Source organism: Carcharhinus amblyrhynchos, chromosome 2 (genome assembly GCF_965287045.1).
Source record: "Carcharhinus amblyrhynchos chromosome 2, sCarAmb.v2.hapA, whole genome shotgun sequence".
Classification (NCBI taxonomy): Eukaryota; Metazoa; Chordata; class Chondrichthyes; order Carcharhiniformes; family Carcharhinidae; genus Carcharhinus; species Carcharhinus amblyrhynchos.
Window position 1 is genome coordinate 77,599,830 of NC_137325.1, and position 26,924 is coordinate 77,626,753.

The window sequence follows — 26,924 nt, forward strand, 5'->3', positions numbered from 1 at the left end:
CCCTAACTTTGTATTTCTGATGAGGAACAAGAGGTTTTTTTCTGCCAGTTACACCATTAACAAGAGGAGCAACACCAATAGGAGTGGCAGCAACCTTCTCCTTAGCCACATGCTGCTCCACAAAACAGAGGGGGTGAAACCCAGAACTCCATCTTAAAAGAGATGGGGGGCGATTCTCCCAGCCTGCTGCATTGAGACTCAAGTGGAGGCTGTGTAATGGGTTTCCCACAGGGCGCAATGGCCTCTATGCATCTCTGGCTGTCAGATTTCCAGTGCCATCAGCTCCGCACCAGAATACAATGCGGAGCTGAATGAATTACGTAAATGCTGTTTTTAATGGGCCTGATTTTACAATTGCGTTGCGCCCGTTTTCAGGCACGAAAACTTAGTAAAGTCAGGCGTGAGGCAAGTAGTGCAATCCGCATCTGTCTCCACGCCGGTTCCCCCTTTACCAAGGCCTGAAAATGGCCACAATCAGCACCAAGCCTGAAATAGATGTGATGGCCATTTAAATTCATTTGCATACATTTAAATTGACTTAATGTGCTGCACGCCCAAGCTTACCGACACGTCCCCCTTTACCACCATATTCACCCATCCAGAATCGCCGTGAAACATTCATACTCTACAAAAGTCCGATTCGGGCACCCCAGTTAATGAGGAGGTAAGCTATAGGAGTGGAATTAGGCCATTCAGCCCATCGAGTCTGCTCCACCATTCAATCATGGCTGATAAGTTTCTTAACCTCACTCTCCTACCTTTTCCATGTAACCTTCGATGCCCTTATCAATCAAGAAGCTACCTATCTCTGTCTTAAGTGCACTCAATGACTTGGTCTCCACAGCCTTCTGTGGCAAAGAGTTCCACAGATTCACCACCCTCTGGCTGAAGAAATTCCTCCTTATCTCAGTTCTAAAGGAGCCCTTTACTCTTGAGGCTGTGCCCTCGAATCCTCGTCTCTCATACTGGTGGAAATATCTTTGCCATATCCACTCTATCCAGGCCTTTGAGTATTCTGGAAGTCTTCTGCCGTATCCAAGTAGTCATGAAACCGTTGGTTCCCGTTTTTTGCCAAATCTTTTAATTGACAATCATTTGTTATTTCATCTTTTCTCGATCGGAACAAGCTGTGTTCGCCAGGTGTTTCACATCCAGGCTCAGGTCTTGGGCTGTTTTATAAAATGATGATTCTAACTGCTACTGACTTAAAAACGTTTTAAAACTCATTCTGGCCAAGAACGTAAATTTTTTTTGAGCACACCCAATGCTGGATCTCCTGACACTGCATTCTCTGAGTCTTGAAGCAGAAACTCCATAAGATTTGATGGAGTTCTCTGCTGCAGTGCAGAGCTCCATTCCTATCTTCTGTTTCCAATTCTTGTTGGAGCTTTTCTCTGGCAATCTCTTTTTGCCCCTTCATTCCTGATGGTTTTCCTCAGGTCAAAATGCTGGACTTTCAGTCTTCTGGGTTTTAAATTTCTCTGCCAGTTTCTGCAAGATTCTAGATTGTTCCCATTGCAGCCTTCAAGTTGTGTGTAATTCGGCAGACCTCATGAAGAGATTCTGTGTCTTGTATTATTTAACAACGTGTTGATTGACTGCTAGAAAGTATGTACATATATACATTATAAAGCCAAAGCCAGGACTATCTCCATGCTTGTCTCTACACACATCTCTTGTTTCTGAAAATAATGGTGGATAGTCAAATCCTGACACTTTTGTCTGGGTTCAGCCATTTTGTTGTCTCCTACTCACTCCTTTGTCAATTTAGAATTTGAGTCTTCCTTTTTCTTCCAAAAAAGTTGGAACTTGCAGCCCTTTACTTGGAACCATTCTCTGCTACTGCTGTTTAATCCTCTCGGTTGTTATAAAGAAGACACGCATCCGCTTTTTCATAAAGTACCTTTATTTCTTTGATCCAACTCCACACACAATTCTCCATCAACAAATAGTGCCACCTGTGGCCTCTTTATAAGTCAGTAACTTCTATTAAATAATTGACATTGAATTAAAATTTGATTGGAAGATTTGTTAATCCATTCCTAACATTTCTGTCTAGTAAAACACTGCCCTCTAGATTTGGGTGATGTGTGGACAATACTGTAACCAGTCTCAAGTTAACCCTTTCTCTGCCAGACCATTCTTTGGTCTGCTTGTTTTAAAATGTGTGTGAAGGTCATGGAAAGAATGTCTGACTTTTAATTGTCCTCCAAAGTGGCCAAGCAAGTTATTGTGTTGTATCATCTTCAACCAGCAGTTCTGTTAAGCATCTCACCATCAACTTCTCAGAGCAGCTAGGGATGTGAAAGGAAGAATTAATTTTAAAAATGATTTGCCCAGATGATATCAGGGGATAAGAGAATTTAGTTATGAGGAGAAACTGGGTACTTTTCATTAGAATGAAGTGCATTTGACATAAAATCTAATAGAAGTGGTTAAAATAATGAGATATTTTGATGTGGTAAATTGGGGGTAAATCGGAGGTGGCACGGTGCAGAGTGGTTAGCACTGCCACCTCACAGCGCCAGGGACCCAGGCTCAACTCCAGCCTCGGGTCACTGTCTGTGTGGAGTTTGCACACTCTCCCCATGTCTACGTGTGCCCCCTCGGAGTGCTCCTGCCTCCTCCCACGGTCCAAAGACGTGCAGGCTTAGTGGACTAGCCATGCCAAATTGCCCCTCAGTGTCCCAAGATATGTAGGCTAGTGGTATGAGGCATGGTGGATATGTGGAGTTACAGGGATAGGGCTGGCCTGGGTGGGATACTCTTTCGGAGAGTCAATGCCGATTCAATGGGCCAAATGGCTTCTTTCTGCACTGTAGGAATTCAATGATTTCCATTGGTTGTGAACAGAGACTGAAGGATATCAGTTTAAAATCATCACATCAGAGGTTTGGAGTATTAAATATTTTATCCAGTTATTTTTCATGGGGTGTGGGCATCATTGGCAAAGACCATCGTTTGTTACCCATCCCTAATTGCCCCTGAATCCAGTGGTTTGCTGGGCATTTCAGAGGGCAGCTAAGAGTTAACCACAGACCTGGAGTCACATGCAAGCCAGATGAGGTAAGGATGGCAGATTTCCTTCTATGACGGGGTCATTAGTAAACCAGGTGAATTTTTATGACCGTCGGGGACAGTTTCATGGTCACCATTATGGAATTTAGCCTTCAATTCCAAATTTTATTATTTGAATTTAAATTTAAAGTTAAATGCCTGGTGTCTGATGGCTCTCTGCCTGAGATCAGTGACAGGGAGGGAAAGGTCTGCTGCTGCTCTGCCTGAGATCAGTGAGTGGGAAGGGGAGGTCTGCTGCCACTCTGCCTGAGATCGGTCAGGGGGAAGGGGGGTCAGGGCCCGCGATCGGTTTGGGTGGCAGCGGGTGGGGGGATAAGGGGCTCAGTAATGTTGTAGGGGTGCGGCAATGACTGTGGGAACTCGAGAGGGATGTGGCAGGGAGCAGCATTATATCAGTATTTTTCTGCACATGCACAGTTGGAGGCACTGATCAGGACTGCAGGGTTAAGCCGCGCCCACAAGCTTCTTCACAATTTGGAATCACTGATATTTTTACAGGCAGAGTGTGTATGGGAGCACCTGAGAACAGGTCTAAAAGTTGGATTTGCTCCCAGTTTCAAGTCCGCCCGGCACTTAGAATCAAAATGGTAAAATAGGGCCCCATATAATTTACATGTTATTAGCAGGCCCAGGACTGAAATCCCCAGGCCCACTAGCCTCTTTACCCCTTCCCCGCCGGGAGTGTTTCACTTCAGCAGGATTTGCATTAGCTCCCCACTAGCAGGAAGCTGGTGGCCTGACCCTGCTAAAGTGAAGGGGGCCATGGAGGCCATCCAAGTAGTCCGGGGGAAGGGGGGTTGCCCCCTGGGCACTATCAGCCTGGCAATGTCAGCCTGTCCCCATGGCACTGCCCAAGGGGCAAAGTGGCAATGCCTAGGGAGCACCTTGGCACTGCCACTTAAGTGGCGGGATGGCCGGTGGAGAGAATCAGGAGATCGGACTGCGGGGGGAAGATCGAGGAGGAATGGTGGAGGGGGTGGGTGGTTCAGGGGGGCCAGTGATTGAAGCATGTGGGGGTCACAAGGCCAGCATTACCGGATCATGGGGCTAGCCAGCGATCGAGCTAGCCAGCGATCAGGAGGGCAGCAGTGCAGGGCCATTATGCATGTGCCGACTTGGCACATGCGCAGTGGCCCACTCAGCACTCTGCTGCCAGCCTCTCCAGTGCCCCAACCCCTGATTTTTCACATGATTCACGCTAGGGCACTCTGTGATGTGGGAAATTCATTTTGAAAGTGGGAGATTAATTTGAAAAAAACAGTGGGATTTACTCCAGCTTTTACACAAATTCGACAATTGGAATTTTTTGGGAGAATCCCACCCATGATGTGCCCCAATCCAGCGAGAAGATATCTTGACACAACTGTGTAATGATGCCTCAGGAGGCTCAGACTTGACATCCTGGACAAATACTTCCTTCCAAGGAGGCCAGGTGGGGGCACATCTTCAAGGTCACCACAGCATTGAATTTCTTCACTTCTGAATCCTTCCAATAATTGCTGCTCAGAGATGGACCTCCCAGGTGGTTGGTGCCATGTTCACCAAGTGCCACCACTTGTGTCCGCTTTGCTCCTATATGGTCAGTCAGAATGAAAGGGCACTCAGATCTGATGTTCTGACTGTTTTCCCACAGGTCCAGAGATTCACAGATTCCTTGACAAAGCCGACTCTGCTAGTTTTTGGGTTCCCGACCCACTGGTAACTTCCCTGCTGTGAGCCAGTCTAAATGTTAAAATGTTCCTTAAGTAACTAGTTTACAGGGTGTACAACATGTATCATGATTACTCCTTCATGCTGAAGCTCCAACAATACCTCTGGGACATGCTGTTATTTTAAAGCAATTAAGTGCAGATTAAACAGCTATGTAAATTATTCATAAAGCCAATCAAAATACATTTTTAGTAATGACAGTGCAGAAGAAAGCAAACATGACAGTGCTGCAGTATAATGCTTCAAATCAGTGTATAGTATCTTTAATTTCTGATGCCAGTGTTGATGCATTGCTGGAGAAAAAGAAGATTAACTAATGATGAATTGCCCTTTGACTGAACTGCAAAAATAATATGGATATCAGGAACAGATGGACCAATCAGTAAATAGAATTTCACTGTGGACACTAACATGGTTCCGTTATCTTTGCGTATCATCTTTATTGTATTATTAACGTTCAGAAATACTAAACCAAGGGGCAGAATTGGAGGGGGTGGGAACAAATACAGTAACAATTATTGGATAAAAAGTACCAGGGAAACTAATGGGGCTAAAGGCCAAGAAATCCCCTGAATCTAATGGATTGCATACCAGGATATTAAAAGAAGTAGCTACAGGGATTCACTCATAGTAATCTACCAAGAATCCTTAAATTCTGGAAAGTCCTGAGGAATGAAACATTGCCAATGTAATTCACTTCAAGAGAGGAGAGAGACAAAAACAAGGAACCATAGGCCAGTTAGCTTAACCTCTGTCATTGGGAAAACATTATAATCCATTGTATGGGATGTAATAGCAGAGCATTTAGAATTACACAATATAACCAAGCAGAATCAACTTGCTTCATGAAGGAGCGATTTTCCTTCCTCTCCGGGGTGTATTTCATAGCGGCAACAGGCGACATGTCTTATGGTCCTGCCATTGTCAACGGGGTTTCCCGTCGAACACACCCGGCGCTGCCAGGAAACCTGTGGTGGGGGTGTGCTGTTGACGAGCGGGACCAGAAGATCCTATTGATGTAAATGGCAGCAAGATTTTGGCACATGCCTGATAAATTTATTAGAATTTCTGTGAAGGGGTAACTAGCAGGATAAAGGGGAACCAGCAGATGTAATATACTTGGATTTCTAATAAGTGTTCAAATAGGTACACAGACTGTTTAACAAGAGCCCATGGTGATAATGGTAGTATATTAGAATGGATAGCGCAACTGATAGAAGACAGAAAGTTGGAATAATAAATGCGTTTTCAGGGTTGCGACCTGCAACTGGTGGAGTGCCACAGGGATCCATGCTGGGGCCATAATTATTTACAATTCTATTTACTGATGGGGCCAACTGCTCCTGTTATCCATATTATTTCTGCAGCTCAGTCAGAAGACAATACATTTCCATGACTTGGACAGTGGAAGTGAATGTACTGTTGCCAAATTTGCACAAAAGTAGGTGGGAAGGCAAGTGGTGATGATAACACAAAAGGGCAGAATCTTACGACAATTTGAAAAAGCATGAGTTCTGGTGAGAAAACTGGCGTGGAACTCTCCAGCTCCACTGACCAGTTTTCTCTTCCAATCTTGTCTCTTTAACTACAAACAAAATAGTGGACGGGGTTTGAATTGTCACTCTGGTGGGCCAAGGACTCTTAGAGCAGAGAATTGGCTCCACAGAGATCGGAGTGTCCCAATCATAGAAACAAATATTAACCACCCCTCCACTCTGGCAGTATCTGTGGCCTTCCCCCTATCCTTCATCATCCCCAGCATCTCCCCTTCCCCTATGATCATCCCAGGCATCTCCCCTCCCACCATCCCCCCACCCTCCCGATCACTCTCTGTGTCTGCCCCACCACCACCACAGATAGATGATCCATATGACGTTCCCCCTATTGCCTGCCCCAGGTACTGATCCCTAACACATTTGCCAACCTGGCAGTGTCAACCTGTGCCGGGGCAGTGCAAGGACACTGTCTGGTCATGTTCCTTCCCCGAGAGCTATACTGACCTTTGCATCCCTGAGGAGATCTCCTTGACAGTTTCACATCTGGGTGAGAACCTGTTGCAAACCTTGCTGATGTGATGTCACATCGGAGAGGTATGAAAATCTTGTGAGGGGGGAAAATCAGGCTAAAGATTATGTAGAGGAGATTTAAATTTATTTAAATGTGAAATTGGGTTCACGGCCATTATCGATGTGAACCTGATTACCTCACTGGCAAGGCGTGACAGAAATCGCAGATCACGATCTTGCTGGTAAGCTTCACCATTTCTGAGTTTTGTTGGATCTTGAGCCTCCACTGTCATCTTGCAGACTGAGAGTGCAGGCTCAAGATCTTGCCCAGTGAGACTACGGAGCAATATAGACAGGCTCAGTGAGTGTGCAAAAAATTGACAGATAGAATATATTGGAGAAAATGTGAAGTTGTGCACTTTGATAGGAATAATAAAGGAGCTGAGTATTATTTAAATGGAGAAAGGCTGCAGAAAACTGCAGCACAGAGAGAATGAGGGGCCTTTGTGCATAATCATAAAGCACAAAAAGCTAGCTGGTGAGTTCAGTAGATAATTAGGAATGCAGGTGGAATATTTGCCTTTATTTCAAAGGGAAATCTTGCTAAAACTATACAAGGCACTAATTAAACAACATCTGGGATATTGTAAACAGTTTTGATCCCCTTATCTATGGAAAGATATGTTAGAGGCAATCCAGTGAAGGTTCATTAAGTTGTTCCTGAGTATGAAAGGATTTGAGGAGGATTATTAGGAAAAGTTATGTAGGTTGAGTTTGTATTCATTGGAGTTTGGAAGAATGAGAGATGGCCTTGTTGAAACATATAGGATTCTTAAGGGATTTGACAGGGTAGATGCTGAGAGGATGTTTCTTCTTGTGGAAGACTCTAGGATCAGAGGGCACGATCTCAGAGTAAGGGGTTGTCCATTTAAACAGAGATAAGGAGGAATAATTCTTTCAAAGGCTAATGAATCTGTGGAATTCTTTGCTGCACAGAGCTGTGGAAGCTGGGTCACTAAGTATGTTTAAGGCTCAGATAGACAAATTTTTAATCAGCAAGGGAATCAAGGGCTATGGGGATAAGGCAGGAAAGTGAAATTGACAATTATATCAGCCATGAGCTCATTGAATGGCAGAGCAGACTCCATGGGCCAAATGGCCTACTTCTGCTTCCACATCTTATGTAATGCAAAGTATTTTAAGTTATCTAGCTACCTTGAAGCAGTGGCCATGGTTTCAGTGCTTTATTCTGTTCGGTTGCTTTTCAGTTTTTTTTATTTATCTACTTTCCGAAGCATTTTGGCCTGTAGGCATTTCATAATTTCTCACTTCTTTGCCGGCTGGAATGCCCCAGCATCTTTTTTTTCAAGAAAATCTCTCTCAACAGTTCCATGCTTTCTTAGACATTAGGAACTATCTATACTTACCGTCTGTCAGGATGCTGTATCCATCCTTGGGATGCGCTAAATCAGTATTAACTATATATAACATCAGTCTTATCAGAAAAGTAGTGGTAGCCATTAGGAATACAGTGTAGTCTACAAGGACGTGGATCAAGGCACCATGTCTTCATGTGTAATAACATATGAAGGGAAGGAGCCCCCAGAATGTTCATGAGCCACTTGAAGAGGCCAAAGCACTGGTATGACATGACAGAATTTTCTAGGAAGTGTAATGTGCCGACACATTCTCACAAGTGTTAGTTTCTCTTGTCTTTGCTGGCTAGAATGCCCTAGCAACTTTTTTTCAAGAAAATCTCTCTCAAACGTTCCATGCTTTCTTAAACATTAGGAAATATCTGTACTCACCATCTGCCAAGATGCTGTGTCCATCCTTGGGATGTGCTAAATCACTATTAAATGTGTAACCTTGGCAATATATATGGTAGTAAAACCAGAACAATTCTGTCCTCTCCCATGATCTTAGGCAACTTTACATGGAATAGTATTTTCATCCATGTCCTTACCAAGTCATTGCGAATAGCAGCTAATGAGCAGTTGAAACTCAAATTTAGCCAGGGATCTACTGTTATAACTTGGAACCTGCTCAGTAAGGCAGGCTGACCAGACATATCACTACTTTAGGCAAAACCAGGTGGATGGTTCAACAGGGAGCAGCAGCATGAGAGCACCATATATCTCATTGCCAGTGGTTCTCCATACAGATTGATGAAGTTTCATCTTGCTAATGCCAACTGATCCCCATTTGCCATCATAAAACCAAAAGCATTGACAATGTGGTCACGCAGTTAAGTTTCCAAGATTGTTTGTAGTGTTCTCACTGAAAATGCTTCTTCAGGACTATGGTCTGCTGAGGTACAACCACTTGGGACCCTGCAATCATCAAAAGCTATAGATGACTTTTTCACTGGGGTGAATCCTCAACAATAATATTGGACACACCAGCCAAGTTGGCATTGTTTCCTGAACAGACTCTGTAGAGACCTTACAGGGTTGGCTATGCATCACATTGAAAACATCACAGTCCTTAAACTGGTACAGCACACAAGGACAAGGCCATTCCTGTCTCCCTCTCCATTTGAGCTCAGGAAATGGCTTCAGCATGAACAATGCAGTCCTTTCAAATCATACACCCTAACCCCACTTGCAAGGTTCCGGGGCCTGTTGTTTCCTTACTCATCTAGATCAGCTGAGAATGTTCACCGAGAATGATGATTCATCAAGGAAGGACATTCAACATTAAAGATAACCATTACATCTTCCTCTAGACACGTATGGAAGCCTACAGTGGCCAGAAACAGTTTCTCTCACCTGAAAAATCATTTGAAATGACACTTGGGCCAAATAAATCTGGTTAAGCCACTGCCACTACCAATGCCATCCAGAAATAACGGATTGCAGTGCAACAGCAGAACTAAATGCCAGAACCTCGATGAGTTATTCTCCCAAGGTCAATGCATGGTTACCAGTGATAAGTGGCTAACAGGAATATTGGCCAAACAGCACAAATTTGATTTGATTTCTTATTGTCCCATGTATTGGGGTACTGTGAAACACACTGTTTCTTGTGCTTTAATGATGTGGAGATGCCGGCATTGGACTGGGGTAAAACAGAAAGAAATCCCACAACACCAGTTTAACAAATAAACTTGTTGGGCATTAAGCTGGTGTTGTGGGATTTCTTTCTGTCTTGCGCTTTATACAGACAAAGCATACTGTTCATTGAACACATAGGAGAGAAGGAAAGGAGTGGGTGCGTAGTGTAGTATTACAGTCAAGATCTCCTTAATATAAGGTAGGTCCATTCAAAAGTCTGACGGCAGCAGGGAAGATGAAATTCTTCAGTCAGTTGGTATATGATCTCAGGCTTTTATGTCTTTTTCCCGATGGAAGTAAACAGAAGAGAGAATGTCAAAGGTGTATAGGGTCCTTGATTAGGCTGGCTGCTTTTCTGTGACAATGGGAAGTGCAAATGCAAATCACAGGCATAGCCAGATGTTGCACATCTGCCGTTGTAGACTACTGTAGTGACATTGTGGGAAAACTGAAGCAATAGAAGTTGCTGATGGGAATCTATTGGGGGCCAACATTGTCGAGCCATAGCTGAGTGAAACTTTGATGAAACTAACAGATCAATAGATTCATGAGTCTTTGAAAATGATACCTTAAGCTGGTACAGTACACAAGGACAAGGCCATTCCTGTCTCCCTGTCCTGAATCACTAAAATCTCTGCCATGCAATGATTTCCTATTTTGTGACTTACACCTTTGCTAAGGAGGGGTGCAGGTCCAAAGAAAATCCATTTGAGCTCAGGAAATGGCATCAGCATGAACATATGTTTACAATTGTGGCGACTATATACAGGTTACACCCATGCCACCCATGTATACTCAATACTTTTTTGTTAACCCTATCACTATTTTTGGGTGCTGCCCTGACTTCTACAGCTGGGCTGAAGAGAGCCTATTATGTCCTGTTGACTCAGATTGTTTTTGCAAAAGTCCTCTTGAAGGCCCTGGCCTGCTAAGAGTCTCCAAATTCATGCTGGGGCTGATGGGGTCACTAGCAGAGAGATGGTGGAGTGGCAGAGCACAATAGAAATATCCTAGGCAGATGTCGCCAGGATGTCTGGCTGGCGCTGCTCCATCCTTTGGGTGCCCAATGACCTCTCCCAGACTCCTTGAAGAGAAAGGACCCTGGAGGGAGGTCAAGGTTCCTCATCAGATTCCCATCTGGCTCATGCTGAAAAGCACCCAAAAAGGTGAAATAGCTAAATGTAAGAGCCAAGCCTTTCCAGAGTGAAGTTAGGAAACATGTCTACATGCAGAGTGTAGTACTGGTAAATGTTTGGAACTTTCTTTCAAAAGCAACAATTGATGCAAGATCAATTGGAAATTTGAAATCTGTGATTAATAGATTTTTGTTTACCAAATATATCGAGGGATAAGGGGCAAATGTGATTATATGAAGTTCGGTCACAGATCAGCTTTGATCTTATAGAATGGTGATACGGGCTTAAAGAGTTAAATGGCTTGCTGCTGTTCTCATCTTCCTAATCAATCACAGCATGGATATTGATAAATCAAAAGTGAAGCAATCGATGGCCAATAAAAGGATTTGGTCTTTAATGGTTCTGTTGTCTGAAACTATCTTCATATTTTTTAATTTGGATTTGATTGCTCTTAAAAAAATTCCTGTGTGCAAAAATATATTGAGCAGAACCAGAATCGATTGATTTTTACTGAAAGTTAAACAAATTGCTCATCAGGTTAATATATTTTAAGGTAGCTACGTCAGACTGTAATTTTCATTAAAATTAAAACTGCTTCAATTATTGAAAATAATAAAAATTAAGTCAGAATGCTGAGGGTTGCTCATGCTGCATTTCATCTATTTAGTCGTATTTTCACTGAGTAACTACACGTTTCATTTGAACTGTGAAAAGGCCAATGAATTCTCAGTTGAAGAAAATTGAAAGTTTATATAGAACAACCATGGTGTAAATTATGTTCTCTAAAGCAGTTTTAGTTTGAGCTCTAACGGGTGATAAGCATATATCAGTTGGTGAAACTGCTCTACAGTTCTTTACTTTTATATTTTACCCAGAACAAGGCAATTTTAATGCTTGAGCTTCAGACATTCCTTGCTTTGCTTATGCCTCAGTGATCGTTGTTTTTTGAACTCTGAAAGGGAACAAATTCTTAAAGAGTTTTAAATTAATTTCAGCATCAGTTCAAGGTCATTTCAGAGCTAAAGTCTAATTCAGCGGCTACATAATAAAGTCAATGTCATGCTGTTGCCAGGCTACCAGTGCAATTATTTTTATGCCTAAGTGATGGTGCCAAGAACATGGACTGAAATTCAGGAAAATAATGACTGTCATTGATTCTAAGGAAAGGACAGAGTGTGATAAATATGTTCTACATTTTTCTGAGTGCAACGAGGGTGCAATGCAGAAGTACCAGGACAAGTGACAAAGAAGGTGCATACTTCTTCTATTTCACTTTCTTTTGCAATGTTGGAAGTGTTCACATTCTGTAGATGCACCATTGCATTATCACAAGTCTCAAGGAAAATCTGGGTTATTCTCTACAGGGCCCATATTTTCCCTTGGAAAGGCAACATCCTTGTAGACTACGTTGTATTCCTAATGGCTAACACCACTTTTCTGATAAGATTGGTGTTATATATAGTTAAGCAATGGCGAAACACCTACAGGCCAAATTGCTTAGAAAAACAGACAAATAAAAGACAACTGAAAAGCAACTGAACAGAATTAGGCAGTAGAATCAAGGCCACTGCTTCAAGGTAGCTAGATAACTTAAAATACTTTACATTATAATGGATTTCAGGGTCTTTAGAATTTCGATATTATATCCTGCAAAGCAGTTTGATTTTTTTATGACAACTAAAATACAATCATTTACAACCAAAGAAAAGTAGTCGTGATAGTGATACAGCAGGATATAAATTTACCATGAATTAAACTGCACTGTACCCAATATTCCAAGAGTTCTTTTATATGGAAGAAACTAAAGAATGTAAAACTACACAGAGCAAACTTTTAAATGTCAAAGGTGAGCGGGCCACGTTTGGGTCATTGGGCGGGGGGGGGGGGGGGGGGGGGGGCGGCGGCGGCGGCGGAAGGTGCACTGAAGGGTCCCGGGCTGGTCGACGATAGAACTGGCCAGCAAACAGGGAGTCTGACAGATTGGGACCACTGCGCATGAGCTTTCAGGCTGGTGTGAATAGGCACACTGCCCCCCGCCCCCAGTGTTTTTAATGAGATTCATGACTGGTACTTCTGTATTGCACAGAGTGAGGAGATTCAGGTGAGAAATTGAACTGACTAAACAGTCGGAATCTGGAACAGTTTTCCCACCAATTCAGCGCTTTTGGGAGAATCGGGGCCCACCAGTGAAGAAGTGAAATTACGGCCGCGATTCTCCGGCTTTGGGAGATGCGTATGCGTTCTCGGTGCATGTGCAAATTCCAGAACAAGGCTGGTGACGCGCATCTCCCACTCTGATCTGCCAGTAAAGTTGCGGGTCGGGATGGGAGAATAATAGCTGTGATTTCTAGCCTGGTGCAAGTTATTTCACCGACCTATTACTTTACTCACCCTGATCTGATCTTCCCTGCTGTCAGCTTTCACTGCAGCCTGGGATCAGCTTGTGCAGCTCGATCTTGAATCTCTGATGAAGAGGAAGAGGAACAGCATCATCAGCAGCATCAATATCACTGCCTTGACCTTAGTCACCTACTGCTCCATAGTACAAAGGATCAACACAGAAATACGGCTTGAAAAATGCAATCCCCTCAAAAGAGGTTCTGCAGGCAGAGAAGAATCAAATCTTGCGACATGTCTGAGTACCAGCGCCTCAAGAGGCTGAGACATTCACAGAAGGTCATTGCTGTCATCTGCAGTTTCCTGGAAAAGACCTTCTTCACATTGAAACATGCATTGCCAGTGGCCATCAAAGTGGTTGCCAATGGAGGACCAAACTTGGTTCTTTCTCTGTCCTTGGAATTGCGCGTCCTCTTCTGCAGGGGGACATGGGGGGGGGGTGGGCGTGGGGCCTGTTGACAAAGACAAGGGTGGATTTTTTAGTTATTTGCACAGAGCGCTTGCTGAGGGGAAAAACCTAGTGTGTAATCCACAGGCAGCACAGCGGGTTTCTCTCACCATATTTTGCAGCATTTTGTGAGGAAGAAGTCTCCTGTCTTGGCCCTTGCCACTACAGGGCCTTTTAGAGCCCAGTCATGCTTGTTGTTGCACCCTGCACCCCCATCCTGAGGGCTATACTTACCATTGCCCTCTGATTCCTGATTGTGAAAAGCAGTTGTACATCTCACCGATGGAACATCATGTCAGCGAGGGGGAATTCCAAATGTGGGGAGACAATATGGTGAGGAAGACTGCTAATTATATTAAAATTATTGAAATGAGGTTCCTGACCTTTCTGGTGAGGGGTGGGAAGAATCAGAAAATGAATCTCGCCATGAGATTCTCATTTTCCAAGTTGTGATACTTTGTGCCTACATTGCCACTTACACTTGTGGCAAACCTGGACACAAAATCGCTGCTGGGGAACGGGGAGGAGCTCAGTGAGGAAGGAGGGCTGTGCAAGCGTAAGTGGGGGACAAGGGGGCAGGGTGGGAATGTCCACTATAACAACAACTGCAGGGATGGTTGCTACCCACTTAAATAATGGCTGATGAATCCCGCGTCGCCCTCAGATCATGCTGAGGAGAGGTACAATGCTGCTCACACACTCCCTCATAGAGCAGATCATAGGACTTCTGAAGATGTGATTCAGATCCCTGGACTGCTCAGTTGACTCTGCATCATGAATCGGAGAGGGTCCTGCATGATCACAGTTTACTCTGCCCTTTACCATGCAAAAAGGTGAGCCTTCCCCAGTCGGACCAGAGGATGAAGTGTAATCAACGTGAAAGAAGGGATGTGTGACATTCATCAAGAGAGTCTCCATTTGAGTATATGATGCCATGCTGAGTGTCTCATCATGGAGGGAGCTGATAGAGGACATCACATCTTCAGAAGTGGGTAGCAACCATCTCTGCAGATGTTCTGGATTCAGTTGTTGTTATTGTGGACATTCCCACCATGCCCCATTGTCCCCCAACTACCCTTGCACAGCCATCCTTTCTCATTGACCCCCACCCACCACCCCCCCCCCCCCCCCTGCCCTGCGCGCACCCCCCCCCCCCCCCCCAGCAGTGATTTTGTGTCCAGGTTCGCCACTGCTTCTTGGATGTTGCCATTTCTACTGATCTCTTAGGCAACAGCCATCTCGACCAGAGAGCTGAGGATGATGTGCTTCCATGAGCCTTCCCTTGGGTAGAGAATATGCCTCTGCACTCAGATCCCTCGAATCAAGGCCTTGAGGGCATGGTGCTTGAATTGGATGTAGACTTCTTCTTGAAGCTGCTAGCCTTTTGATTCTGGGCTCTAGACATCTAGCACAGTTCCCTGGTAAACCTTCGAACTCTCCAACTGATGGTGGTGGACGAATCAGCTCATGCATAATTAATAAGGTTCTAGGTGCAGCCTCAGTGTGAGTTCCCAGGCAGTGGGTATGGCACCATCAGAACAACTGTCACTGCGCTTCAAAACAAAATGGAGAATTCTGCCCAAAGATTAAGGCTGACTTCAATATGATGAAGTCCAATGTAAACTGGGAAATTCTGTTCATGAATGAAAGGATAGAAGGCCAGTGGAAAGTGTTCAAAACAGGATTTAATGTGCAATTGCATCAATTTGTGCTTAGATCCTTGGTATGCAAACACCAAATGTCACTGCGTACTGAGATTCTACCTGTTCCCTGTGTTGGGAAGGATAGGTCTGACCAAGATGTCGCGGAATGCTCCAAGTAGTTGGACAGTGCCATACCACCTGTCCTTCATGAAAACATGAAAAACATCTTTGACCACAAATCCATCAGGCAGTGGTCTGATTGTAATCTTTTAGAGGCCCTATGGAAGAAGGAGGCGGTCAATCCTGTCGGATGGTTCCCTGAGCAAACAGTCAGAGCCATCACCAGAATTTACAAACAAGCACCCAAGATCTAGCTTGTTTAGTGGTGAAAAAGGCCCTCCTCGTCAGATCCTTCATACATGTCCGGAGTCTTATCCCATTGCACTTGGCCCTTGATGTGACTGTGGTGGGAAAGAGACCATTGTCCACTTCTTTGTGGAACGTGCCTTTGCAAAGAAGGCCTTGAGAGAAAGGAAGTGGTTTTTGTCGAGGTTCATCCCAAACCGCTCTGTGCTCTATGGGCTGTTCCTAGCCATGAACCCTGAGACAAACATTAGATGTTGCTGGAGGATCATCAACTCAGTGAAAGACACTCTTTGGTCTGTCTGAAACTTGTTGGCCTTCCAAGAATTGTCCCAGACTGACTGTTGTGGACTGACACATTCCAAAGCCCAGGACAAAGTGCTGAGGGACGCGCTAAAGCTTGGGGCAGCTGTCGCAGAAGTGCAACTAAGTAAGACCTTTCAACCACATATACAGTGAATATTACATGCATCTCAGTTGTACTGAAGCACCTTGGAGTGCAATCTTTTCTATGTAAACAATCTTTAAAGTAACTGTAATGTTGTAAGACCATTGTTAAATGTCTGAAACCTTTTCTTGGCTGTATGAAGCATCTCAGAATGTTACTTGATGTATGTAAACAACCTGAATAAAGTAAAGCATTGTTGTCTTTTGTGCATTGGTCATTTTGGAATGATTGTAAAGTTCTCACAGTTTTATGAATAAAGTATATTTTTGTGAAGATTTAATGTGATATAGAAACAGTTTGTGTCCTGAAGGGGAGTGAGTTCCACTTGCCAAAAAGTAACAATATAAATGATTAAAGAGGTAAGAGATTAATTAAGACTAAGGAAAAGCATACAAAGATGCAAAAATTGGCACATACCCTGTAAATAGGAAAAAGCAAAGAACAGCAAAAGTGGCAAAACACAAGGCTACAAAAAGGTTGTACAAAAATAAACTTGCAAGGGATGTCAAAATCAATGCAAAAAGGTTTTTCAAGTTATATTATGAAAGAGAGGATGTTGAGAAGCAACTTTTGCCTGATAAAGCAAAAAACTGACAATGGTGAAATTGTTAACACATGTTCGCATCCTGGAGGACTCCTGGCAGTGTCCAGGTGCTCAGTAGCCAATAGTAACTTCTTTGCTGCTACTTAGTTGAAGCCAGTAACTGCACACAATTCTTGGATCAATCCTGGGAGTTACTTGTTCTGTATGGCTTAGGAGATATTGCAATTACTGAATACGCAATTGAATGTACTGACTGACCTGATAGAATAGGATTAAAGAGTTTTACACTCACTAATCATTTGTTTCTGTTATTTGGTTTCATCACTAAGTCTAGCTACATTTTTTGAATTTAGTGTTAAAAATGCATTTAACAAAATAAAAGTTGGAAGAGAATATTTTTTCTGATTCCATGATAACATTTTGAACTGGTAGAAACCACTTATTCACTCTGTGCTGACTTGAAGGCCATCACATTGATAATATTAACCAAGTTCTTGTTAGGACACTTACTGTGATAGTCAGCAATCAGGGATTACATCATTTTTTCAGTGATTTTGACCTAATGGGTGTAAATTGCCACAAAAAAGATGGTTCCAGTAATTCTACTAAAATTTCCCATTTTAAATTTTTGATCCAATCAATGTCATGATCCCTGACAGATGAGTAGACATATATCATTAGCTGCATGGGTTTCTAAAAATCTCAGTGAAAAGATGACCTGATGCTACATGAGTCATGTAGGCTGTAGCTGTGTTCCTTCTAACTTGAAACTGGTTCATCACATTTGTGCAAATCTTAAACTATACCCTGCCTGCCCTTTTATAATTAATTATTTGTTAGTTCGTTGTGGAACACTAGGGCTAGAAAATGTTATATGCTTGGCAAATATTGACTTACGAAATAAAAGCAGAAAATGTTCAAAATGATCAATGGGTCAATACAATTGCAACAGCCAGAGATTTTCTTTTTCTGATTTTGATGGTGTCACTGAACAATAAACAGTGAGTACATGAAATGGATTTGCAATCTATTTCACTCTTGACTTTATGCGTGCATTTTGCTTAGGGCCAGGATTAAATTAAATTTGTTTTGAGTCATGCAATGTATTTATGGTTTACTGTCCTAAAATGTGGAATTGGAATTTGACAAATTGCCATGACTCAGAACCAGAAATAAATTAATTATGTGCATGGAAAAGACTCAGTTACAAATGCCAAGGAATAATCAGGGATTTATAGCAAAGAAAGAACTTGCATATATATAGCAATTTTCATGAACTTATTGCATCAGACAGCACATTACAGCCAAATATGCTCTTTTGAAACATAGTCACTGATAGGGGATTCAGCAGCCATTTTGCACATGGCAAGGTCCAGCAAAGGGCAATGTTATAAGAGCAGATAATCTTTCTTACTGATGTTAGTTGAGGGATAAATTTTTACCACTGAGAAGCCTGACAGGACTACTGTTTAATGTCTCATGCAAAAGACAGCACATCAGTGAGTAAAACCTTTTCTCCTATCTCAACTACTCTAATGCTGAAAGCCAAAATTATCTCACTTCTTGATTCAATTTCACCAACTCTATCCATACTTGACCTGTTCTTGTCTGGCCCCCAAATCAAGGTCCAGTCACCCATCAATGCCATCATTTGTTACACCACATTAGCCCCTTATCTCCAAATACATTGATTTTAAAATCCCCAACTATGTACCCTTCAATATGCTCAGCTGGCCATATCTATGCAATTCCATTCAGTCTTATATATATCCTCTTGCATCATTTAATCATCCAAACTTAATATTTCTCAGCCCTGCTTTTCATTCACCAGACCATTGGTGACCAAAGCTCCAGTGACCTCTTCTGTTTTGTTTTTGCTAGTAACAGGGTGAGAGTGAACTGCTGAAATCCCAGGTGTCAGAAGGAAAGATAATTGTTCATTTAAGCACTCACCCTAAATTCTAACATGAGAGTACACACAAGCACATATAAGGAAAGCAGAAAATGCTGTAAAAACCTCAACAGGTCTGGCAGCATCTGTGGAGAAAGAAACAGAGTTAATTTTTCGAGTCCGAATGAGGTGTCTTATTGGTGAGACCTTGAGACTTGTATATTTAAGCATGAAAATTTTACTGGTAGTCTTTAACTATTTATAGTTCCCAGGTATGGTTGTATGTGGTGTTGTTCCACCATGCAGGCTAGCTCCTTACCTGCAGATTTCTGTTTCCAGTCTGGTCTCTGAATCCATGTAACCATGTGACTCTACATAGCGTAGCATAAGTGGTGCTAGTCTCCAGTCCAATATTAACCCTTGCTCTACTGGACACCTTTGCGTACAATGCATACAGGCACATATTACAACCATTACTGCTATTTTGTTTATGTTAATTTTGATAAATTCTTGTTCCTGATTCAATATTAGTTTCCTTTAGATATCTGGCAAGCTGACCTCTTCTTGTACTTTAAATATTGATCCAAGGCAATGTTGCAGCGTGTTCATCTTTTCCTCTATTCATTGTCACTATCACCGTTAATGTACTTCAAAGGGTTCACATTGCTTCTTTCTTTCCTAATACAATTGTAATGTTTTAATGTTGATTTTGATATTCCTTACAAGTTTCTTTTCACATTCCCTTTTTGTAGCTCTTATTATCTATTATGTCTCCCTTTGCTGTTCTTTGTATTTTTCCCATTTGTCAGGATCTGTGTTATTTTTCACATTTTTGTATGTTTTTCCGTTAATTTTCTGTAGTCTTTTGCCTACTGACAAGTACAGCCTTTTCCCCTTAGGGACATAATCTGGTTCTGTGTCACATTAAATTATTTTTGAACGCCTCCCACTGATCTTTTGTTATTTTTCTGAAAGAAACTTGTCCGTTTATCCATTTAAATAAGCCTTACCGAAATTTAGAATCTTATTTTATGATTCTCACTTTCAAACATTAAGTTGGTCATATAATGACCATTGTTAGATAAATTTTCACACACTGTCAGGCTGATAACTAAATCTCCCTTTACTAACTCCAACATGACATGCTGATTCTAGTGCATATTGCTGCAGAAAAACCACCCCAGACACATTGAGAAATCCATGACTTTTCAAACATGTACTATAATGCTTATCCCAAGTTAGATGCAAGTTAAAGTAAGAACATAAGAAATAGGAGCAGGAGTAGGCCATCTGGCCCCTCGAGCCTGCCCCGCCATTCAATAAGATCATGGCTGATCTGTCGTGGCTCAGTTCCACATTCCCGCCCTCTCCCCATAACCCTTAATCCCCTTTCTTATCAGAAACCCATCAACCCGCGTCTTAAAAATATTTAGCGAGGTAGCCTCCACCACTTCAACGGGCAGAGAATTCCAGAGATTCGCCACCCTTTGAGTGAAGAAGTTCCTCCTCAACTCCGTTCTAAACCACCCCCCCTTTATCTTGAGGCTGTGCCCCCTAGTCCTACTGTCCTTTCTGAGCGGGAAGAGTCTTTCCACCTCTATCCTATCCATCCCATTCATCATCTTATACGTCTCAATGAGATCTCCCCTCATTCTTCTAAACTCAAATCCCCCATAAAAATCCCAAAGGGTAGCAAAAGATAGAAATCTGGGATGGCTTCCCAGAAAAAACAATTGTAACTTCAAAGACTTCATTAGGGATTATTGTTAGGTAATCGATGTCCAGCATTATGGAGCAGAGACTGATAAATGGAATTGAGGGACAAATTACCCAAATTCTAATTGAATGGCATAATTGATTTCAGGAGGATAAATTACCTTCATTTTTATGTTTCCATAATGTGCTGTTCCTTGATTGGGGAATATAAAAGGACAAAAGAAATAGAGGTAAGAGGATATCAAAGAAGCAAAGAAAAGGGGTTACTTCATAACAGAGATGGTTGGCAAAGCAGTGTTTATTTGTATTTATTTTTCATAATTGCAAAGGAAATCATGCAATTTGAATGAATAATTGCCACAATATGGAGAGCAGGTGGTGGACCAGGAAACCAGAAAATCATTCGGAGAATGTGAATCCAACTGATAGTTTTAAGTTGGTAATGCTCACAGTGTGACTCACATACTCATGCTAGAAGCCTGTCCTTTGCAAATAGCATTGCACCTTTTCAACTGCTTGCTTTGAATTTGAACAAAGGCTTGGCAATTAACTGTGCTCTGCTGCATTTGCCATGGAAATGTCTCTGCCAATCAGAATCACTTGCCAACCTATCAGCATCCTCTTCTAATGTAGTATCAATTTTTGTTCCCTTTACTGTTGGTAATCATGTGATCTGACGATGATCCTGTCGTCTCCAAGCTTAGACAGCATGTATCTTTTTATAGCAAAGCCAGTGTTTTTCTTTATGCTTTATGTTCATCAAAAGGTAGTGATATACTGAAAAATAAGTTGACTGGTTTTTGACTGCCAGCACATTTGGAGGATTTATAGTGAATTATTAGCTTAATGCCATTTAGAGAAATCTTTGTAATTCATGGAATTTTATCTTGCTGTTCACAGCCTGCACCTGGACTCTTCTTTCAATTCTGCAATCACTCTGTCATTCTACTAACCTCCCTAACTATAATTACATGAATATGTCAAAGTTACAGTGTCATGTTCCAGGAAGATAACAACAACATCACCTTGCATTTATCTAATACTCTTCTCATAAATGGAGGGCTTATAATACTTTACAAGACAGAAAGTGTAAATGTACACAACGTGGCATGAATGGAAGGACTCAAAGATTAATGGGAGAACTCAATTGAGAGTGTTTTTAAAAGGCTGCTGACAACTGGAAGGAAATTACTTGACAGAAGTATTCAGGGAGGGAAGTTTGCAGGGCGCATGCCCAGAGTATGTTGGAAGTGGGAAGTCAAGAGTAAGTCAGGGTCAGAGAAATGTAATGTGTGCACAATAATGTAGAGGTGGAGGAGATCAATCATATAGGAAGAGGTGAGGCCTTGGAAAGACTTAAAGACGCAAACACTAAAGTGTTTGCATCTTTAAATCTTAAAGTGCTTGGGCACAAGACACCAGTAGTTATGAGCAAGGCCAAGGGTGAAAATAATGGATGTAAATAATGGAGATGGGGAGATTATCAGAAGGAAGGTTGCAGGAGTCAAGTTAGGGATTAGTGATTCAGCAGCAAACAAAGAGAGGTAACAATGAACTGGAGGAGGGAATTGTGCTTTTGGAGGTAGGGACAAAGTGGGATGATATTTGCAGGTGTAAGAAAGTGGTTTTCATACTGGGTTGAGGGTGAGGAATGAAGCTGACTCTGGGTTTAACAGACAAAGAACATAGCACAAACAGGCCCTTCAGCCCACAAGTTGCGCCAATCATATCCCTACCTACCAGGCCTATCTATAACCCTCAATCCCATTAAGTCCCATGTACTCATCCAGAAGTCTCTTAAAAGACCCCAACGAGTTTGCCTCCACCACTACCGATGGCAGCCGATTCCATTCACTCACCACCCTCTGAGAATCAGGAGCTCTTAATTTAATCTTGGAAGTGTACATTTATCATATTTAGAAAGCAGCAGGGAAATTGAGGGTGAAGAAAAGCAGAAAATCATGCACATAATAGTACAAAATGCTCCCAGGGTATTGCTGCAGGAGTTTCTCGGGATACTGTCCTAGGTCCAACCATCTTCAGTTGCTTCATCAATTACTGCCCTTCCATCCTAAAGTCAGTAGTGCGGATGTTTGCAGGCCAGGAATTAGTATTGTTGCACTGAACGCACACAAAACAATTAGTGGTGCTAGGCTGAAAATGTAGTATCATGGGCAAAGATCCATGCATCTGTTTATTTATTATTGCATGTGAATGTGTTATTTGTGAAGCTTGGTGCCATAAATATCATTTTGGCAATGTGATTAGTGTTGTTCTGTTTGCCAGTGTGTGAGTAGGAAAATTGCGCAACAGTTGTAATCAAGCTGGAAAATTTGGATATGAAGATAGTTTTGTCAGAAACATAGAAACTTCCAATCAGATGCATAACATGGAAATCAGAATTGCCCTTTCTGTACATTCTTGAATGGCCTACTCTACTTAATTGGTATGTTTGTATGTATGTATGAATCCTTCTTTAGAGTTGATGGCTGGAAGTTCCTGCCCATTTTCTAATTATCGCACAGGCAATGTGCCTACTCACTGTGCATTTTCTCATAAGATGAATATGCAGGAATTTCTAATCATTAGTTTTTGCTACAAGATAAAGTAATGGTCTACTACATTGTTACATCCTTTTATTCATTAATTGTACTTTTATCTTTTGAAGGGTGATCGTGGCCTTACTGGTTTACGTGGTCCAATAGGAGACCCTGGGATCGGATACCCTGGTCCAAAGGTAATCAGAGCACCTTGTTTCTACTTGCAATTAACATATATATGGCACATAATGTGTTGTTGCTCAGATTTGCTTAAAAAATCAGCATTTGTTGTTTCCTATGGGAATTTGTGTGCAGAACAGCATTGTCAGTAATCTGTGTTATACAAGGAAGGTATAAAAATCATACGGCGGAATCTTGAGCCCAGACTCTGTGCAGGAATGGTGGTGTGAGCTCAAAATGCAGAGAATTTTTAAAAATGTGAATCTCTCTGGCAAGATTTTTTTTTGCCAGTTTAATATCCGGAGCTAGATCTAGTTGCACATTCTGGAAACAAAAATTAATACTTTGGAACACCAAGCCCAAAGAATGTAGAAGCATTTTTCAAGTCAAATCTCAGCAGTACACAGCTCGTAACTTTGGAGCACCTCCGGCAAGGTATGATGGTGATAACAGACACCATTCACCCTGTTCAACATCATCATGACTTAAAATGTTATTTTCCGTGCAGGTGGGGGTGGATGGGGGCAGGTTCTGATGCCATGAGACAATAGAACATAGAACATTACAGCGCAGTACAGGCCCTTCGGCCCTCGATGTTGCGCCGACCAGTGGAACCAATCTAATGACCCTCTAACCTAAACTATTCCAATGTTATCCATATGCCTATCCACTGACCATTTGAACGCCCTTAAAGTTGGCGAGTCTACAATTGCTGCAGGCAGGGCATTCCACGCCCTTACTACCCTCTGAGTAAAGAACCTACCTCTGACATCCGTCCTTTAATTACCACCCCTCAATTTAAAGCTATGTCCCCTCATGTCAGCCATCACCATTCGAGGAAAAAGGCTCTCACTGTCCACCCTATCTAACCCTCTGATCATCTTGTATGCCTCATCAGGTCACCTCTTAACCTTCTCTCTAACAAAAATAAACTCAAGTCCCTCAGCCTTTCCTCATAAGACCTTCCCACCATACCAGGCAACATCCTGGTAAACCTCCTGTGCACCCTTTCCAATGCTTCCACATCTTTCTTATAATGCGGCGACCAGAACTGTACGCAGTACTCCAAGTGCAGCTGCACCAGAGTTTTGTACAGTTGCAACATGATCTCACGGCTCCGAAATTCAATCCCTCTACCAATAAAAGCTAACACACCGTATGTCTTTTTCACAACCTTATCAACCTGGGTGCCAACTTTCAGGGATCTATGTACATGTACACCGAGATCTCTCTACTCATCGACACTACCAAGAGTCCTTCCATTAGCCCTGTATTCTGTACTCCTGTTACTCTTACCAAAGTGAATCACCTCACACTTTTCTGCATTAAACTCCATTTGCCACCTCTCAGCCCAGCTCTGCAGCTTATCTATGTCCCTCTGCAAACTGTAACATCCATCTTCACTGTCCACAACTCCTCCGACTTTGGTGTCATCAGCAAATTTATTATCATCCTTCTACACTCTCATCTAGGTCATTTATAAAAATGACAAACAGCAGTGGCCCCAAAACAGGTCCCTGAGGTACACCACTTGTAACTGAACTCCAGGTTGAATATTTCCCATCAACCACCTAGCCAATTCTTGATCCAAACTGCTAAATCACCCTCAATCCCATGCATCTGCATTTTCTGCAGTAGCCTACCAATGGGAACCTTATCAAATGCTTTGCTAAAATGTATATACATCACGTCAACTGCCTTGGTGTATTTGCCTTGCCAAACAATGGAGGCTCAACATCATTTATCCTGCTGGAATAGAGAGGAATGTGTGAGGATGTGACTGTAGTGTCAGAGATAGTGATGTGAGGGAGATCAGAAATTCATACAGGTAATGGAAAGCACTTGGGTAGAAGTTACAGATGCATGGAGTGTTAAGTGTCAGAACTCTGTTAGGACTCCTCAGTGCTCACTGTGGTATTCTCAATCTTTCAGTGCAGGATTCATGAGAATCATGGAGCCTGTTGAATTGGCAATTCTGCTGATTGGATTGATCAGCAGCAGAGATCTGCTGCACATGGCCAGGGCCAGAGTATCAGAGTCCTTTTGAAAGTAGAATGTCTAAACTGCATATATCTCAAATTATATAATCATATTAAAAATATGATAGTGCATGGAATTGGAGGCAATTTATTGGTTTGGATGAAGAAATGCATAGGAGGTAGGATTCAAATAGCGTTAATAGATATGTACTCAAATTGGCAGAAGTATCTACTCTAGACAGGCAGCTTTTCACTATAATTATAAATGAAGGAATACAGAGCAGGATCAAAGTTTACTAAAACTTAGTTGGCTCACAGGTCATCACTGTAAGATTGTCACCAAGAAATCAAATGGCAAGTTCGGAAATAACTTCTTTACTTAGAGGACTTTCAGAATGTGAAACTTGTTACAATAAATGAAGCATTATACTATAAATGTGAGTATTTATTTTTTCATCACTAGGAGTATTTGAGGTGAATAGTATAGATGCATTTAAGAGGAAGCTAGATAAACACAAGAGGAAGTAGGGAATAGAATTATTATGCTGATAGATTAGATGAGGAAGGATGCAAAAAGTCTTGAGAGGAGAATAAATGCCAATTTGGACTGGATGGGCCAAAAGGCCTTCTTTTGTGCTGGATGTTCTTCACAATAGAATAAAAATTAAATGGATTCTATAATGGATGGGCAATCTGATCAAATATTACTACCCACGCAGTAAAACCAAAATTTTCCCCCATTGTTTAGATTATGATAACATCATATAATCTTCTCCTGAATACAAAGTTTCTTCTGTTGGTAAAGATGTATTTGAATAATTTTTTAGTAAATTCTAGGACATGTGTTTTAAATAATTTAGGGAAATCCCCAAATACCTAATTTATTCCTTGAAATAATATCTGTGAACTTCTCTAATTTACTTCATCATTTGAAAAAATGACTAACTGAATGAAATGTCTTTTTGTCCTTAGGGTGAAAAAGGTTCACAAGGAAGCACTGGCCCCACTGGTTCTGCTGGGATTGGAGAACCTGGATTACCTGTAGGCAGCTTTAAATATTTTTAAAATATGCTATAATTATCAAATCACTTTAAATTATATTCCAGAAAATCCAAAATACTGAAGTTTATATTATGTCCTTTGCTATTAGATCTTAACCTGTTTCTCATTTATGATTAATTTATAAACTGCGTGGAAATAATGAACTTTGAATCTATGGCAATTGAAAGATGGGCATGAGAAGTACAAGATTGAGAATTTCAGACATTAAATGTTTAAGTATTTGATTTTCTGGAATAGAGATATGCTGTTAAATGTTCAGATTGGTTTCTGCAATGAAGACAAAGCTCCTGAGAGGTTGCTCCAAAGGAGAACTGTAGATTTTGCACATCCTCTAAGGTTAACTTTAAGACCTACATTTAATTACATTGTACCTCAAACATTCTTGTTTGCAGGCAATTACCATGAATTTCTGTAACCCACAATATTCCGGCTTCTCCTTAGCCTTCACTGGGAAGGTGGCGCATCCTCGCTCATTTTCCAATCCTTTTTGAGGTTACTTGTGCTCTGCATCAGCCACATTTTCAGTAACACCGTCTAATCATCCTATTTTCTAATGCCTAGGCATGAGGAAACAAGTGAATGGTCCCAAGCTAAAACCACCTTTACAAAAGTGCATTGTGATGGGTTAATTGTGCAACTATTGCTTTAACGAGGCAAGCATTGTATTTTTGTGCAGAATAGGCAAACAAGGAAAGAAAGGGTATTGTTTTGCCTCATTGAGTTTTGT

The 26,924-nt window shown here is 41.9% G+C and overlaps 1 protein-coding gene across 1 annotated transcript in view; it reads left to right on the forward strand.

Moving 5' to 3' along the window:
- The window catches only part of LOC145355508 (uncharacterized), a 207,281-nt gene that overhangs the window by 76,490 nt on the left and 103,867 nt on the right, over nt 1–26,924 (forward strand). The window contains exons 12-13 of the mRNA XM_080207731.1: nt 23,105–23,173; nt 26,108–26,176. Of these exons, the coding sequence (XP_080063857.1) occupies nt 23,105–23,173; nt 26,108–26,176 (138 nt within the window). The remainder of the gene's footprint in view (nt 1–23,104; nt 23,174–26,107; nt 26,177–26,924) is intronic.